Source organism: Lotus japonicus, chromosome 1 (genome assembly GCF_012489685.1).
Source record: "Lotus japonicus ecotype B-129 chromosome 1, LjGifu_v1.2".
Classification (NCBI taxonomy): Eukaryota; Viridiplantae; Streptophyta; class Magnoliopsida; order Fabales; family Fabaceae; genus Lotus; species Lotus japonicus.
Genome location: NC_080041.1, coordinates 47,587,445 through 47,606,588, shown reverse-complemented (window position 1 = coordinate 47,606,588; position 19,144 = coordinate 47,587,445). Strand labels below are relative to the sequence as shown.

Genomic DNA, 19,144 nt, shown 5'->3' with positions numbered 1-19,144 from the left:
GGTCATATGCCAATCACAATCACTTCTTCTATATGAAGAACTTCGCTAATCAAATTAATGCTTCAATATTTCAAAGAATATTTTCTTGCATTTAAAATCCTTCAGGGATTTTCACATTTTTTCATCACTTCATACTTTGATATCATCAGTTGGAGAAATTGGAGAGCTCAAAGTAAGAGAATCTCTAAATTTCAAACTTTAATCCTCAACATTATCTCCCTCAAGTGGGAGTTACCACACATTATTATGCGGTTTCATATCCTCTTTCAGAGAGTCACCATACAATAACATATGAATTTCTCCCCCTCATTACATGTCCTTCAGGGACAATGAACCATTCTTTAATAAAGAATTACAACTTTTATCATGTTAGATGAAATATTTACTTCTGGAAATATTTAAGGCGTCGAAGATGTTTTTGGTTTATTTTAAGTGTGAGAGGTTTTGGATTTCCTGAGGTTTCATTATTTCATGATAAAGGAGATGAAGATTCATCATTGTTGCTGGGTTTCTGGTTTTTATTTATTTTTTATTAATTAAATTTGGGGAAAATCCAGATCAATGATTAAATTGAAGCATTTCAAACTTTCCTAATGTTCCAACTCAACCTTCCATTAACGTCTGTTTGTGTTTTTTAACGTCAAGGACTAAAGTGACGGACGTTTGACACTTTGGGGGACCGCGAGGTGAATAAAATTCATTCAGTGATAAATGTGAAGTCAGTTGCCGCTTTTGAGGACCAAAGAGATCATTTACCCTTTATAATTTATTTAAAAAACAAGCGTAGGTTTTGCTCTAGGGTTCACGGTTTGTCATGAGTTATCTTCTCAGTTTGCAATGTTGGTAGTGAACATGACCAGAACTGTGCACCCAGATACTAATGAGTGCATTAGAGATTTTAGAAATGAGAACAGAAGCTGTTTAAGATATCCCCAATAAGACTTAGGAACTTTTTCTTTGAAAGGGGAGAGCTTGATTAGTAGTTTAAAAATTAAAACTGAGTAAGTGTCCATTTTACCTTCTCAGGTTGACACATGAACAGTCCCTCTGATTGGAAATAGGGAGATAAAGTACGATTGAAATACCCCCTTACACTGTCAAATCTGAACCTTTTTATTTTGATCCCAAATTGGTATGCATCATCGTGTAAACCAAACCAACCAAAAAATGGGTCATTCGGTCTTCATCACCTATGTTCATAGCATGCCATCTACTTCGTTTGCAAGACTATCATATTCCTCGTGTTGCAACCCTAGTGGATTTGGCTCTCTTCTACCCATTGGAAGCAGGTGACACACATGGGGTCCAAGTTCTCAAACCTCAGTCTACCATTGATGGCAGATTATCAAGCTTCATAGGGCAGCATCCCAACTTCTCTATTGCCGTAAGAGTCATATAGAGTTTGGTCAAGAATAAAAATCCCTGAATCATTACTCAGATTTTGATACCATGTTTTTGTTATGTTAGGTGGTTATGAGATCAAAAGCAATAGCGACCTCTAATATAGTAATAGACTACGCAACAGAATGTGTATATGGCTGAGCTATGATTCATTCACACCTCCACTTCATTTTCACTTCACTTTCTATGTATTTGTCTTTTCTCTTTCAATCATATCACTAATCACATCTTACTTTCTCTCTTTTCTTCCTATCTCTCTTCTCTTCACCTCATTTCAAATTTTTATAGAGTGTGAGTGAAACTTAACGGCCTCGTGGGTAATTTAAAACATATATGCTACACTTGAACTAGTTCAACTAATGTGGTCACTGAGAGATCAGACAATACTTTCCAAACAGAAAAGTTCTTAGGAACAAGAACAATAGTGCAAGTTAATGATCACAAACACGCAGGGAAAAAAATAAAGAAATACGTTATGGAGAGGCAAGGAATCATGCCGGAAACAAACAGAACGCTAACTTATTAGTGTTGCAGCATGCAACACTCGAAACATATGTTGCATAACTCACCCTCAAATGCCAATTATGCTGGAAATGAAGAAAGAATCTGATCAAACACGGCTCATAGTATGGTCCTATCATTTCAACATCTTTCCACAGAGATAAATCAACACAGAGATAGCTTCATTTCGGATTTCAACTCCACAAAATCAATCTTCCTTAAATCACCTCCTCCACTCTTCTTGAACTACCATTCCTGCAGGATAAACCGACTAGTTTATGAGTATGAATCATGAGAAAACAAAGCACACCGCCGCACACAGCAGCATAAAATTAATTCATTTTGAAAATAAGTTTCATTCTGTCAAGTTGATTTACAATGAAGAAAAAGACATACTGTTTCGGAATATGTGATCAAGGAAAAGCTATTAAGAACAATAAATTTTCTCGATGATATTTTTTGTTTGGCATGGCCGATATAAGATTAATCCCAGAGCAGATTACTTTCAACTTACAATTCAGTGTTAAAGAACTAAATCATACCATTCCCACCTCTAGAAGATGATATAGTCCTTTCATTTCTATGCCCCCCTCTGCCATCTGTTTGAACTGATCTCCGTGTCCCGGGTGAATGCGAACTAATTTTGTGGTTAGTTGAAGATGGTATAGAGTGTCGCCCAGCAGGGCTATTTCTCTCACTTACATCTTGCTCGAACCTCGGGGAATCTTGTGCCCGCAACTTTGCCTTGGCAGATTCAGTTGCTGCCATATAACTTGGCAATTTAGGACTATTCTGTAAGCCATTCTCTGCATGTTCCTGCTTAGAGGCTTTCCGGGTAGATTTCTTGTTCTTATTAGCTGTTAGATCTTCAACTTGAACCAAATGTCCATTTTTTGATGGAGAGTTTGCATCTTTAAAATTAATCTCCGGTACATAGAACAACTCATTTTTAACTTCACCACCGGACGTGCATTTATCTTTAGTTTTAGTCTCTGTCAAGGGCTTTGATTCTGTTGTATAACTGCTTGAAATGTCAGATACTTCCTTGTTATCAGACAGTGTTGGAGTGATTTCTACATCAGGTACACTAGACATGGAAAATGTTGCTTCCTTCTTGATCTTTTCATTAGAAGTAATGAGCCCTCGTTCTGAAACAGTTGTCTTTACCAAGTGCTGCTTTGCGGTCTCAAATTCAACTTCGGACAGAATAGCATTCTCAACAACAGGATTATGAATCTTTCTCAAGTTCCGTTTAACCTTTTCAAGAACACTTTGTGGATTTTCCTGATCTGGATCTGACAGTTGGCTTGAGATTTTCCTGAAATTACGTTTCGGCTTCTCAAATTCTGGATTAGTATGCGAGGGGACTGATTCAAAATTAGCAGTAGGAAGTTTCCTGTTGGTACGTTTCGACTTGCTGATTTGAGCTTCTCCAATTGAAATACTACTTTGCTTTCTGTGAGATTTCGAGTCTCGAATTTTCTTGAGTTGGGGAAGTGGTTTCCAAAAGTATGATGCTGACCAGCGCTCCAACCAACTTGACACTGAATTTGGATCCCCGCCAACATACTGCAGGTGCAGAGCCATTATTGTAGTTGATGAAGAAAGAAGCTGAAACAACAAATAAACATTTTCATGTGTCAGATATAACTAAACAGTTCAATACTCAAACCTGGCTAAACGGTTTGAACCAGATAATTTGTACAGAAATATTAACCAATAACCCCTTTAATTTCAGATATAACTTTAGTGCATAATGGTAAGACAAGACCAGTAATGCACATAAATCAACTTGGAGCAAATTCAAACATGTTTTATAATTTTAAGTAATCATATCAAATCTTATGTGAATTCCTCCAGGCTTTACATGAATAAACCACAGTTGAATAAATGTGTTCCTAGTCTTTGTGAATAATGCCAAGTCATTGAACAACAAATATTAGCTTCTCATACAGTTTGATCGACATGCACTTTTTGAAATCCTCTGCATTAGCAATTAGCAGGGACATTTTATTTCTGTTTATCTACAAACAGGTGGTTGCCACTTTCTCATAGTGAATCCTAACCATGGGGATCAAATTCTAAACTTTATCTTCTGACAAGTAAACCTACAGCACTGCTACCCCCCACATTAAAAAAAAGAAAAACTATTATTAATTCTATAATGAAGACTACCAAGATTCTAGAATAAGTAAGCACATACTAATAATAACAATAATGATAATAATAATAATAATAATAGTATTACATGCGTGGCATAATTCAAGTTACCTTACAGACGAAAGTATTTGCAGACTGCTTTGAAATTTTTGTGGAAACACCAACTGACTCAACAAGTCTGCCATCCTGAAGCACGAATGCACCCATTATTAGAAGGATAATCTTAGCACTATCAATAGTTATTAAAAAATAAACAATTATTAATGTAAAACTATTCTCAACTCAAGCACAATTAACCACTGAAGCAGATCATTAAATCAATAAGGGATTTTCCATTAACCACTATTAAGGTTCCGAACATCATAATCAGTTGAGTAGTTAAAGGTTCCTACAATATATTATCATGTCCTTTTTTGTACGTTTTCCCAAAAAAATATTATACATGCAGAATAAGCATTTCTTCCTCCTCTCTACATGGTACAGTCATAAACTTGATTCTATCTAACAATAACTGACTTATGCACCATCCACCAAACAAACGAAACTTGTGAGATATTTCACACGCATTGTTTGAGAAGTACATTTTGTTCACTTGTACACATATTTCATACAACAGGTAAAAATATTTAACACGATTAGAAGTAATGGATGATAAGAGGCCACGCCAAATGTTGTAGCAGTTTCAAATAAGCCCTACTATGCCACTCACACCTTTTGAATGCGATACCTGTTCAGCAAAACTTTTTTCATAAAATAGCACCATTTTGTTCTAATTTGGCCTAGGACATTATAATACGTTAACAGAAAAATGCCTTGAACAATAAAGTGATATGGAAAATTATTGATAATTGATAAATTCTTAGAATACAGTACCAGAGTCTTAAATAGATTGCACTTCTCATGGATTGCAAATCCAACATCAGATTGTCTAACTCTCCCGCCACGAACAAGTGCCTGTAACTTTACAATCCCATGCATACAGCATAATGTAGCGACAGCTTGTCTCCTAACCAAATGCCCACGAATAAGTGCTTGCAACCTTATTATGCCTTTTAGGGCCCTATATGCCCTGCGAGCCTTCACAATAGATTCTTCCATTAGTTGACATGTGCCACGATTTACATTTTTCTCATAAAATCATAACTCCATAGAAAATAATTCCAATTTGCAAAAAAAAAAATTTGTCATATGCCAACCCCTTATAAATTATCAGAAACGGAAGTAGAAAAAAAATATAAGATTGCAATAAATTTCTTGAGAAAATATGACTTCTGTTAGAAGATTTTCTTTTCATGACAATGGAAGCCAGGAAGAGTTGATATCCAACAGGAAAACATCTAAGAAATAATTTCAGCATTAAGAATTAAGAAATTTCTGACTTGAAGTTGCCTCATTGACTGGACCGATCTTTTTGACAAATGAACATATGGGTGTCACACTGAAAATATTTAATGAAATAAGATTACAAATTTTTTAAAAAAATGAGGGAGGACTAGAGAAGTCTGGGGATTTCAACTGCCACATTCAACTTCAAAATGTGTTCTAGTAATAAGAAATCTTTTAAAATTACTGATTTATTGATTGACCTAAGCTTCTGATATGAACTGGAAGTAGTACTGGAAATATTATAGAAGTGAAGGAGAAGGTCTCCCTTTGGAAGGGAAGAATACTTCTCAATAAACGAAAGCACAGATACTGAATAAAATAAAGGCAGAAATAACAGATAACCATCAAAGCTGATACGCGCAGACATTGCCCTGCTAGCCTAAGCCAACAATTCTCACTCAACATCATCTTATGCTCCTCTACTTATTTTTCAATTGTCCTCACCTTTCTTCTATGATAACATTCTGTTAAACTCTCCCATCACCGTTCCCTTACTATTAGCTGGGTTCCTGTTTCTCCTCTCATAAAACATGAATAATACCCCTTAGCCCAACACTCTTCAGCCTGATTTCGTTTTTCCTTAGACTCATCACCTTTCAACTCAGATGTCATGACAATTAACTATTTAATCAGTTAAGCACCATCGAAAAGTAAGACACCTACCATGTAACCCCTGAAAGCAGCTTGTGCATGTATTGCAGCTTCCTCCAGTCTGATTACCTCAGGATCGGGTGGTGCATCTTGGTCAACAGATTCCATGATGTCTATTTCTTGATTCCCACGTGCAAGATTTTCAGATTCTTCATTCTCCACTTCTTGGTCCTCCTCATTTCTTGCAATATTAGTGAGGGTTGGATCAAAAGCCAAACCATTATCCGACACATTAGAAGCAACCACTGCTTCCTTTTTGTTAACAAGCTTCTAGACAAAATTATTGTAAAATAAGTTAGAATTTTCACCAAGGGAAATATCATGTTAAAAATTTAAAATACATTCATTTTGGCAAGGACATCAAAATTTGAGTTGAATTTTTAACACTGCAACAGCAGTTATATACCATAGTTACACTTCTGGTTCATAATCTCAGTTATTTGGAAAATGCCGCTAAACAAGTTGAACACAAAAACAGTCTAAGTATCAAGCAAAAGTAAATTCCTATGGAAATGACACCAAGCACAATGTGGTTTTGCAGATGTCGAAATATCACAGGCAGAACACTGAATATTGGCTATTATTGGAGAACAACATCCATGCTTCTTTTCTCCTGTCCTGTTCTCTCTATCATGATAACAGATTATTTATAATTCTGATGGTAATATTTAGGTTGTAAAGTAAAGTTGTCGGGAGCTGATTAAATCTGTTATGTGACCAATTATGTCATAGTTGATGATGAACATGTGTATGTAATAAGAAATAGTCTAACATTGAATCCAGCTGCTACATTTCCTTAGATCATAGTATTACCTCTCTTCCTTTTGAAATATTTGATTTGGATGACTTTTTCCCAAATAGTACAGTTTTGATCCATTTTCCGGGTGATTTCCCCATTCTGAGGTTGCGACCTGTAGCAGAAAACCAGTAAACATAATCTATGAATCCATCCATATAATGATTGTGTCATATGGTTAAATAAGAAAGTGCATTAATATTTCAAGGTGAATACTGAACAAAATAATCTGATTTAGTTAGTTTTGTTTGTCAGTGTAACTAAGATTAAACAGTGAACTGTTGCCGTATGTGATTACCAAGACCTCACTGTGTTATATGGTTCACATACATAAATCATCATGGTAATCAATTTTTTTTTATAAGCAAATTGATCATGGTCATCTGCAGGTAGCCAATCGATGTAAGAACTAGTCATTACCGCAAGGATACTCTAATTCAGAGAGAATAATTAGTTTCCTTCTTCTTGATAACGAATAGGCAACTAACAAGAGAATGATTATCCAACGAACGGTCGACAAAATGGGTTGATCAATGCTTAACCATCAACAAAACATTTAGCAGAAAAAAGAAAGGTAGGCCACCAATGTAATCCTTGGCTTCAATATTATATGTCAAGGGAAATAGTGAGTTAATGACCAACAACTTTCAAAAGTAGAAAGACTTAAATGTTCAAAATCGAACACATGTTTTCTCTCTTGTGCAATAAAAAACTGGACCTAATAATGGGTCACCACTCATTGCCTCAATGTGTTATCACCGACAATAATAGTGCTCGAAAATAAAAATAAAAAATCAAATAAACAACTACAATGCAAATCATGATTGAACAATTGATCACCAGAGGTCATTCTGAATTATCTCCAGGGATTTTTGCGGAAAACTGGAGAATTATAGCTCAGAAATAATCAAGACATACACAATTACTGTAATGCTGCAACACCATGCAATTTTTAAATTGAAGCAGCAAATCAGACACTAAAAATTCACGAAAATATAGAATCAACAAGATCTACCAGAAGCAAGAACTAGGCACTGAAAACTGTTTCATCCTTACAATGTCTGAAGTTGGAGGTAAATTCAAGCACGTGTAAAGCTAGATCTAACAATTACCTGATGAACGTGAATCCTCAAAGCCTCAAATCTACCATTCCTGGGAACCAAAATCACAGAGGAACAAAATCAAAATGCTCATTGATTTTCTGATTAAGAATGCAAAACATTAATGCATGCAGTGGATAATTGACAAGAGTAGATCGATAGAGAGTATGAACAATAGAGAAAATGGTGTACCTGCCATGAATTGAAATTGAGAACCATGAAAGTGAAATGTGACTAATGCTTCGTCAATTTATTCAGTTGCTTTATTTGCATGCCGTTCCCTCTGTGATCAATGAAGTCTACAACTGTGAGTGAGTGAAACTTAAATTGGAAAAAAGAAGAAGAAATGGGTTAAATATGTTTTAGTCCCAGGAAAATAGAGGTAAATTGGATTTAGTCCCAACAAAATCATAGATTTTAATCCTTCATCACTAATAAAATATGTAAAATTAGTCTATACTATTCATTTTATGGTAGTTTGTGTGTATCAGAGCATGTCCAATGCAAGGTTCTTAGTTTTTATTTATGAGCTAAAAACTAAGAACAGACTTCTTAACCGGGCAGTTTAAACTGCTCAATAACAATCCCTTTATGATACACTATATTTTGCTTAGTTACTAATAGATTGGTCTACCGTCAATCATGCGGGATAAAGAGAGAGCTCGAGGCTTGAACATGAAGGTTCTGCCTTGACAGGGCGGTCATTCGCAACAAAAGATTTTCTCTGTGCAGCGGTAAAAGACTAACTTCACTTGTATTAATATTGGGGGCTCAATCAAAGCTGTAAAAATAATTGGAGGAACCAAATACAATTCAATCCTATTTTAAAGGTCTAAAAAACATATTTAACTGAATGAAAAATAAACACTAAAAAATGCCTGAAGCTGAAACTGAAACTGAAAAGCTTGGATTATTTGTTCCGTTTGGGTAACTGCTGCGTGTGACGATAACTCACTGAAATTTTGGCGACAATCTTCCTCTTAACTGTTGGATGCAATGACTTGACTACGAAAGGTTTGATCCCGCGGTTAATGTTAATGCTTATGTTGTGATTCTTAGTGGTTGCGTGTTAGTTGGGACATGGAGCCATGCTGGCAAGAGAGGACCCGCTTTGTTGGGTTGGTAATAGATAGTCATGATGACTTTGATGAGAGGAGCATCCACTTTTGGAGAAGTTAAAGAAAAAAAAAGGTGTCTGCTGTGGTGCCTCCTCCCAGATGCAGGTATGGTGTCTCCTCCTAGTTGGACCAATAGAAAAGTCCCATGTATTATATCATTTATATGAGTCAGCAAGTATATTTTATTTTTATAATGTTTTTTTATAATTTTATTTCTGAAAATATAGTTATTATTATTTGCTAATAGATCCCTTCACCTAAATGTAAGAGTGAGTTTACCCTGGTAACTTTTAAAGTCAGTGACCATCGATCTTCTCTCTAAATTGGAAATTGGAATTGTTCTTCTTCTTCTCCTTCTTCTCTTCTGGGATTCATCTGTCAACCATGGTTTTTTTCGCACAACCGTTGTTCGCCTCCACCAAGAAACCTTTTCTGAACGCAGTGGCCTGGAGCACCTTCGGTGGCCTTGATGCAGCTCATCCTCCGACACAAACCCTAAGAAGCTCCAGCACGTCGTTCACCTTCGTTAATACCATTCACTTCCTCCTCCGCAAGCCGTGAAGTAGTTTCTCTGCTGAAACTCTCTGTCGTCGCCGCCGCCGCTTAACACCGTCGTCGTCTTCTACTGGTGAAGGGTTCATCATCAAAGTTCCCAAACCTAGATTGGTGAGCATCCTCTTTATTGCACTTTCTTTTAAAAATTTCGGTGTTTGGTTTGAACTCTGTTTAGGAATTTTATTATGCTCTTTTGATGAACCATTCGGTTTATGTTGAAGCCCCTATGCTTCTATTATTGACTCACTCTTTCTTCTTCTCCGATTTGATTAAAGAAGCCCCTGTTAAACTATGTAAATGTAGGGTTTTTTTTTGTGTGTGTGAGAGGAAGGGCATTGTAATACAACTTTTTTTCTTCTTGATGTTGAGGTTTATGTTCATCATTTGTTCTAAATTGGGAGAGCATGTGCTATGCTGCATTGTTTTCAGTTAACGCCTGGTTTGCAGCTTTGATTTTCCTTGATAAAAAAATTAGTTTCAGATAAAATTGTCATGTTTAGTAACAAGTTTTGAAATCACTGCCTACATATAAAACCTTCAACTGATTTAGATGTGGCAGGCTTCTCTGATTCAGATTGGGCCACAAGTTTGGAGGATAGAAAATCAATGGCAGGTAATTGTGTTTATCTTGGAGAGTCTCTCATTGCATGGTCATCAAGGAAGCAAAAAGTTGTCTCACGGTCAAGCACTGAATCAGAGTACCAGGCACTTGCGGACTTGGCAGCTGAAGTGAAGTGCATTATGTCTGTATTAGAGGAGCTAAAGTTGCCAATGCCAAGGAAACCAATTTAAGTGCAAACTGCAAAGGCACTAGCTTTCAATCCTGTGCTGCATACCAGATCAAACACATAGAGATTGACATTCATTTCATTGGAGATCAGGGGAGTTAAAGAATAGAAGTTTCTATTGTCTAACATAACAGATTTTGATCTACAGATTCAAGTCTTAGTAATTCTGTTGCTGATATTTAGGAATGCAGTTTCCTTTATGATAGAATCCCTTATAGATAACTTCCTTATCACTTGTCAATTATAGGATTCTGTTATACATCTGATGTATATTTAAACTATTGACATCTAAATGAATAGATAGCTTCCTTTTACTCTAATCTGTTTTTCTATCTTGAGGAACAAGATTTTGCTTATACATGTGAGATGCGGTCTCATGTTTTATGCGTGCAAGCTGTTTGGTGATATGCATGAGAGAGATGTTGTTTCTTGGATGACCATGATAGGTGGACTTGTGGACTCTGGGAATTGCTCTGAAGCATTTGGGATGTTTTTGTGTGTGGGAGGAGTTTAATGATGGTGGACAAATTCAGGTCGGAGGACAAATTTATTCGTGTGCTTTGAAGAGAGGAGTGGGTGGAGATAGTTTTCTCACTTGTGCGCTGATTGAAATGTATAGCAAGTGTGGTAGCATGGAACAATATGTAGCGGGTAGTTTGTGGCTCAAAAAATTGTAAAACTATCTTTGTGTAATTAGTGGCGGTTTGAGACCGCTAGAACCTGAACCTTGATTGCCAAAAGAAACATATTTAAGCCAAAAAGTAATTCCAAATAAATAAATAAAATCTGTCTTCGTAATTTCTTAATTTAAATAATAAGTTTTTGAAATTGAATTTGTACCAAAATTTTAATAATAATAAATGTTGATATTGGCTATGTTTGGCATGTTTGGCTGATAAGCTAGCTGAAAGCTGAAAAGCTAGCTGAAAGCTTATAAGCTAGCTGATAGCTGAAAGCTGATAAGCTAGCTGAAAGCTGAAAAGCTACGTGATTGAAACAAAAGTGTTTGGTAGAACTAGCTGTTAAACAAGCTGAAATCGTAAAATGACATAAAAGGACATACTTGTATAATTATTTTTATATTACATTACTTTATTTTCACATTAATACTAATATGATATTAATATTAAAATTATTATCACTTTAAATATTTTTATTAGCTACAGTTATATATCATCTTAAAAATATAATATTTATTTTTATTTATTTTTATTAATATAATATTTATAATACTTGTGGTGCGCAGCGGTGTGGCGGGAATGGTGGCGGAAACTACATACGTAAGTGTGAGGGGAAAATAAGTTTAGTGTTTTTATAAATATATAAGGGTAATGGTAGAATTTTAATAAAATAATAAGGATAAAAATGAGAATAAATTTAATAAGCTATAAGCTTTAAGCTATAAGCTACCTGAGATAGCTTATAGCTTAAAGCTTTAAGCTACTAAAATAAGCTTATTCACCAAACACTTTTGAAGAGCTTTTAAACTAGTCAAATAAACTTTAAGCTAGTCAAATAAGCTATAAGCTAGCTGAAATGGCATGTCAAACATAGCCATTGTGTATATTTTGAAAAATAATTGAATTCAATAATTTTTCAATTGAATTCAATTTAGGGTTAATGGTCAAATTAGTCATTGATTTCGTAATGAGTTTCATTTTAGTCATTCTGCGGAAAAATGATTTTTAGTGGCAGTAAAAAGCACCCAGTAATTATAAAAATGATTGTCCATAAACGTCATTTATCCGTCACTAAAATCAAACTCACTTAAAAAAATCAAGTACTAATTTGATCATTAACCCTAAATTTGATAATGGACTAATTGTGCGCTCAGAAGCTCCACTTAAATGACTTCACTTACACTTGTAGAGAGTCAGAGACTCAGAACATAGACATATGTTATTCATTCTTAATTAGAATTTTTTAAGTTTTTCTAAGACTTGTGGATTCTCTCTTTGCTCACAGACTGACTTGAGCGTCAGATTGTCTACTATATGTACTCCCCCATGCTCGAGGCTAGGACCACCTCGCTCTTAGGAGCCATGACAGAGCTCCACCACCGAGCACAACATCTGAAACAATCTAGAATCCGTGAAGAACATGTTCAGTCGTTTCCGTGGAACTTCTTGTCCCAAGGGTTAGGGTTAAGGTTATTGTTCAGTTGAAGCACACACATAAAAGAAAGTATTTTAGGTCTTCAACATGATGACCTTTACTGTTAGGGTTCAAAGTATAGTTGTTTATGTGGAACTTCCTAACTCAAGGGTGACAACTAGAGTTAGTGTTTAGTTGAAGTACATACATACAGGAATAATCCTTTAGGTTGTCACACGAGAACCCTTATTTTTAGGATCAAAGTATGGTTTAATTGTTTTTTTGGAACTTTACCAGGGTTAGGGTTCAATTGAAGTGAACACATAAAGGAAGGACTTTTAGGTTGTCGACTTGGGACCTTGTTAGGGTTCAAAGTTTGATTTAATTGTTTCTATGGAACTTTAGGACCTAGTGGTGACCATATATTTTTTAATTAAAAATAATTTCAAATCTCCATTCAAATAGTTATTGAAATGTTAAAATTACTTTAAAAACTTTATTGTAAAATTAAACTTTCAAATCTTTCCCCTAATTCAACCCTAATTAGTAATTACCCTTGTGCTATAATTAAATACAATTGCTTGGCTTATAAGAATTTTTTTTTCTCCTTTTCTAACTTAATGTGGGTTGTGTGTATGAATGTGATGAATTATAAGGTTGGCAACCTGGAATTCCAGAGGATGAAGGTTGCCAGTGTATTTTTGAAAGCGTTAGTGGTATAGGCTGACGCCATTTAGTGGAGGTCTTGAACAAATTGTGGGGGTTTGAAACCGCCACAAACTTTTAATATAGCTATAAAATTGAAGTTTCTGGGGTTATAAAAGAAACTGCTTCCCATAAGTAACTCCTACAATATTTCCCTCCTTGAGCCCATAATACTTGCAGTAAGCCTCAACCCCAAGCAATAGCAAGAGAACCTGGGTTCTAATATGCTCATTTTTTTCCTCAAACTTGTCCTTTAACAAATTTTAGTATAATCATATCCCCCAGTTCTCATTGGTACAAACAAAAGAGCTACATGTTAATCAAAAACAACTCTAACTATACTACACATGAACCAGTGACAGAGAATTCTATAACAAAGTAAACAACCTCTAAATCTGTTCAGGCAGAGAAACAAACACTGCACAAAAGCTCACTACATAGTACAAAACCAAAATCTGTTCTAATTGGGATGAGATGCGTGGGCAGCATACACACCCTCCTTCATAGTGTCCTTTTCAAATAGCTTGGTATGACCCTGCACCAGAACAAAATGCTAATGAGGATTTACTAGTTCAGTTATGTACTTACATGCACAAAAATTCCATAGATAAAGTATTTACTATTTAGTGGAACTTCATTATTAGAAGTGACAATGCTTCTCTGTTTAAAAAATTACTTAGCTTGTACTTTGGTTGTGGATACTTATGCCCCATAGATGAAGTAAAAAGTGAAATAAAGTGTGTAATGAAATACTTATCGGGTTTGTATTGGTAAATTGGTGGTTACTTCACTAAATGAAAGTGCAATAAATGACTTATTTTGGTTACCTCCATAGATGACATTCTGAAATGCTTTTGTGTTGAGAGTGATCCCATCCCCAACAGCGCCAAATATGGTGACACTGACACTGTGAGGTCAAACTCTCTCCATGTTTTTTCTTTTACAAACACTGCTGCTCGACACTGTCCATGAGCAATAGTAGAACAATGCAAGAAAAAGCACACCCACTAGCTGCAAGAGAAATGATTCACCATCAACTACCTTTAGCTACCAGTGAGAGTGTGGGACTGAGATAAGCTTCCCCACTCTTGAGTTTTATCAATTTAATTAAGCCATGAGTAACAACAGTTCCAATGCTTCTCTCCATGATAACTAAAAATACCATGATAATCGTGCAATATAATTCAAGTAGCATGTAGACAGCTGTGTAGAATTCAAGTCAGAGGAGTTCAAAAATCTATCTCAGATCAGTCGCATCTTATTCTACACTTAACAGTACAAGAAAAGGTTCAAAATATCACATTAGGGAAAGGAACAAGTAACAATCAAAACTGAAAAACCAATGCCCACTTAGTTTTCCGGTTTCCCCCTAACCAAGTCCCAATTCTTAAAAGATTGAGCAGCTCAAATAGGTGTCTCAAATTATAATGAGGAGAACAGTGGATGATCCAACCAAGTAGTGTTGTTCTTGTTCTATGCAAAAAATAAAAAACAATTGCTTTTAGATCTTACTCCATAGAAAGACACTCACAATTGAAGGTCTGCCCATATGACTGAGACCCAGCTTTCCCTTTTGGGGCGGAGGAGGTCTTCCTCGACCCAATTCCCAAACTCAAGCGAACAACAGAGGCCAACATCCACATCTGCGAGCTCGATCACGTCACCACCTTCCAAACCATCAACATCGACCACGTCGTCGCCGAAACCTTCTCCTACAGGCTACAACCTTCGAGAAGCCTCGCCAGTTCCTCTCTTCTTTCCTTGTCGAGGAGCTTTATTTCGCCAACTCCACCAACACCGCAAGATCCTCTATGAGACGCTTCAGAGCTTCGCCGATTCAACTTCAACAAGAATTTGAAACGAAAACCCAGAAGGAAAAAACAGAATTAGAGCTTTCGATTCAACTTCATAATAAACGAAAACCCTAAATCCTAAACAAAGATAATACAAACAAACGTACCTTAATCCTTGATCGGTGAAAGAGAATCAAAATGAAAGACAAAGAATAATGTTATTTGGGTTCCTCCTTTCTGAAGAAGTGTGAAGTTAGGGTTATTGGGGAGTTGAAGATGAACACAAAGAATATGAACCAGCAATCTATTTCAATCTTCAAACTAAATCTCATTCATGTAAAAATCAAACTAATCAGATGTAACTTTCAATTATTTGCTAAAAAACCCTTCCTGAAATTAAACACATAATTTATTTTTGATTTATAGAAAACAAACGAAAAAGAAAAAATTAGAAAAAATGATACACCTGTCAGGTTTCTATTTGAAAGTAGGCATGGAGGCACCACACCCACAAAAACCAGGAGGCACCACAGAATTCACCAAAAAAAAAAAGTGAAAGCATGAGGCAATAATATTTTAAGTATTTTAACCAAAAGCAACTCAGTTAAATATAATATTTTTTTCGTATGATCTAAATTATGTGATAAATCTCATAATTATTTGTTAAAAAAACAACAACTGGAGTCACAAATGAGTGATAATATATGTCAAAGACAAAAAGAATAACCTTTTAAATAGTAAAGGCTTAATTGATTTTTGGTCCCTTTATTTAAATTATGTGTGATTTTAGTCCGTAATTATTTTCAAGGTAATCAACTCTCTCTACTTATACATTTGATTCTCCTTCAATTCTCATATTATAAAATCATTAAACCTTCATTTTCTTTTTAAATAATTTAGTGGTTTATGATGGTTTTTTTCCTTCAATGAATATGATCACCCGTTCAGAAAACGGTTACATGTTTCTTCCAACAAATAATCTTTCTGGTTTATGATGACTTTGATATATGATACACATTTAAAAGTTAAAAGCTAAAAAAATGTTGAAAATTTGTTAAATTTTGAAGGAAATAAGATCAGGGTTTAAAGAGGTGAGAAATTTGGATTATTTTTATTTTTTATTGAAACTTATATTTTGATTAGTGAGTTTTGATAGGAATAGGATCTACAATGATTAAATTGGTCCGATTTATCGATTTATGATTATTTTTCTTAAAAATTGAGAATTTAAGAGTTTAAGTGGACTAATAATGATAGGAGGACTTCATTTGCAACAATTTAAAAATTGAGGACTAAACCTGTAAAGCTACTTCTAGAAGTTCTAGAAGAAGAAAAAAGTTATAATTTCTGATAAATAACTACTTTATAATTGTAATTTAATAAAAAAAATTAATTTCATTTTTATTCCTTTAATTTAAGTTTAGTAATTGGGTGATTTTGTTCCCCTATAATGAACAAATTATCATATTTTTAAGTGACTAGAAATTAAGGGCCCGTTTGGTGGACAGAACAAGCAGACAGGATAAGATAACAGTAATCTTATCTAGGATAAGATAACAGTAATCTTATCCTGTTGTAATATGTTCTTTGTTGCGCAGCAGGATAGGATAACATTATCATGGAAAAATTTATTATGGTCATCTAAAAACTTGTGCAAAGTTACACCAACCCATTTTGACTCACTATAACAGGTTTTAATAAAAAAAATCAAAATATATATTTTCTTAATTAAACATTTATCCTTAATTAATTTAGAAAAAACATTAATCCTTAATCTTCTGTTGCTCTTCTCTCTTACACCAGATCCAAAACCCATTCTGAAATCCATTTTTCATTCCTCATCTTCAAACCTCCCTGCCACCCAGCCACCATCAATCCAAAACCTGCAGTCAAGACCCCACGAGCCCACCAACCACACCCCTCCTTCCTCCACCTCCAACACCACTATCTTCTTCCCTCTCATCCTCCACCTCCCTCTCGATCTGGATCTCAAGCCAAAACCTTCATCAGATCCAGATCGGAGTTTGGTCTCGATGTGGCCCGATCTGAGCTCGTTTGGTCTCGATATGGTTTGATCTGAGCTCGCCTTCCTTCTACGATCTAGATCCAGATCGGGGTTTTGGGACTCATGGAGGTTGGGTTTTTCTTTCTCTCTCGACCACTCCTTCTCCTTGCTTCGTCTGGTTGAGGTTTCGAGTGGGGGTAGGGTGGGGTTGAGGTTGCAGATCGGGGTTGGGTTTGGGTTGGGGTGGGGGGGGGGTGGAGGTTGCAGTTGGGAGTAGGGTTGGGGTTCCAGTTTCGGTTGCAGGTGGGGGTTGGGGTTTAGGGTGGAGTTTCGGTTTGGGGGTGGGGGTTGAGGTTGAGGTTGAGGGTGGGCGTGGCGGTTGGCGCCATGTTGGGTGGGGTGGGTTTTGCAGAACCACCATGAAAGCTGCAGGGAGAGAGGATGAGGAGGATTTTTCACCACCAATCTTCATCTTTCCCTGAAGCTTAAGAAAGTTTTAAATCTTTGTGCGCAATTTGGTTTCTAACTTGTAAAGATCTAGTTTTTGTTTTTGAAAAATTGTGTTGTGGAGTTCAGAATTGAGATCTCATTGTGGGTTATGTATGTTTTTAATTTTCATCCTTGAACTCAGAACACCAGTGATATTGAAAGTTCAACGTGTTTATGAATTTCAGCATTTTTGTTAAAATCTAATCTATTAAACTAATTTCATAGCTGCCAAATGCCAATGCTCATAGCACACAGTAAACAATGAGTTCTGGGTTCATGGTGGGGTTGAATCTAGTGAAGATGAAGGTATATGAAGATGGTGATGAAGATGATGGAGGGTTTAATTTAGTGATTAGGTTATTAGGTATTTAATTTAGTAAAACTTTCATTAACTAATTAACTAATAAATATATTTTTTGAATTAAATTTAATTCGAAATACCTGATAAACCCATTATAACAGGTAAAAAGTGCATGGTGCAACTATGAACAAGTTTTTAGATGACCATAATAAACTCCTCCCATTATCATGTCCCTTATCATATCATGTTTATCATATGTAAAAGTTATCATGAGGGGGGAGTTAGGATAGAAATTATCCTACAGGATAGGATATCAACTTATAAATATTATGAATTTTTTCTTTCAAAGGAAAATTTGATACATTTTTCATTGTTTCTATCATATCCTATCAGTATCATGTTCACCTCAAACGCAGGATAGGATAAGAGTTTATCCTACTCTTATCATATCATGTCCTTATTCAATCATTTATCCTATCTTAGTTTTATCATATCCTGACCACCAAAGGATACTATGAACTCTTTTCACAAAATTTTTAAAGACATGTACATTTGTACTATAATTACATAGTTTTACATAATGTCAAATAATTTTAGTGCCTCATGGCTAGTATAATTACTCCCTCCATTTCATAAAGTTTGTAGTTTTTTGGTATGATTTCAATATTTCAAATAGTTTGTTGTTTTAGGATGCCAATGCATTTTTCCTCATTTTTTCCTTCTATACCCTTATTTATTAAACTTTCTCTATCCACTATGTTTATTGCAATTCTTGATATAGATACCACAATCCTTAGAAATAGAACACCATAAATAAGGGCAATTTAGTCAAATTGTATTATCAATAATTGTTTTCTTACTCTTTGTTTCACAACCTTAAACTACAATTTTTTTGGAACGGGGGAGTAAGAAACAATTTCTTGTCACGAGATATCCCCACCCAAAAGCTAACCGAAGAGGATTTATGAAACTGGTAATGTCTTATTATGAAGCAGTGTCAGTGTATCACGAGTGTCATGTGCTCCTGGAATTTCCCAATTAAATATCAATGTATTGTTGTAATATTTACTCAAGGAGTAATAATTACATAGTGTTCCAAAATGACAAATGTGTTGCATTGAATGAATTTGAATGAAGTCCCACATAGAAAGGGGAGCAACTTTTCAAAGCATTTATATATCATTAAATGTCAACCATTCAACAAAGGGACAAAGAGAGGATATAGTACCACATGTGCATGGTTTGGTGGTCCCAAGCTTTTATATCACATGTTCCATTCACACCACCCCTCGTCGGCGACA

At 35.3% G+C, this 19,144-nt stretch overlaps 1 protein-coding gene across 5 annotated transcripts; it reads right to left on the bottom strand.

Moving 5' to 3' along the window:
- Nucleotides 1–1,719: 1,719 nt before the first annotated feature.
- Nucleotides 1,720–8,278, bottom strand: LOC130738149 (protein IQ-DOMAIN 31-like). Of its 5 annotated transcripts, none has more exons than XM_057590290.1 (8): nt 8,188–8,278; nt 8,008–8,096; nt 6,913–7,010; nt 6,112–6,366; nt 4,936–5,139; nt 4,174–4,248; nt 2,445–3,513; nt 1,720–2,157 (listed from the first exon to the last, which is right to left on the bottom strand). In XM_057590290.1, exons 3-8 carry the CDS (start codon nt 6,994–6,996, stop codon nt 2,126–2,128), a joined length of 1,719 nt encoding a protein of 572 aa, XP_057446273.1. In that variant the 5' UTR covers nt 6,997–7,010; nt 8,008–8,096; nt 8,188–8,278; the 3' UTR covers nt 1,720–2,125. The 5 variants fall into 5 exon arrangements, with proteins under 5 accessions (XP_057446273.1, XP_057446087.1, XP_057446334.1 ...); XM_057590104.1 differs by having other exon boundaries at nt 6,112–6,369; nt 8,008–8,047; XM_057590351.1 differs by having other exon boundaries at nt 2,454–3,513; nt 6,112–6,369; nt 8,008–8,047.
- Between the last annotated feature and the right edge of the window lie 10,866 nt (nt 8,279–19,144).

Coding starts and splice junctions, on each gene's coding strand:
- LOC130738149 (XM_057590104.1), bottom strand. CDS start 6,996: ATGGGGAAATCACCCGGAAAATGGATCAAAACTGTACTATTTGGGAAA. Junction 4,249..4,935: donor GCAATCTATTTAAGACTCTG/GTACTGTATTCT, acceptor TTCGTGCTTCAG/GATGGCAGACTTGTTGAGTC. Junction 3,514..4,173: donor CAAATACTTTCGTCTGTAAG/GTAACTTGAATT, acceptor TTGTTGTTTCAG/CTTCTTTCTTCATCAACTAC.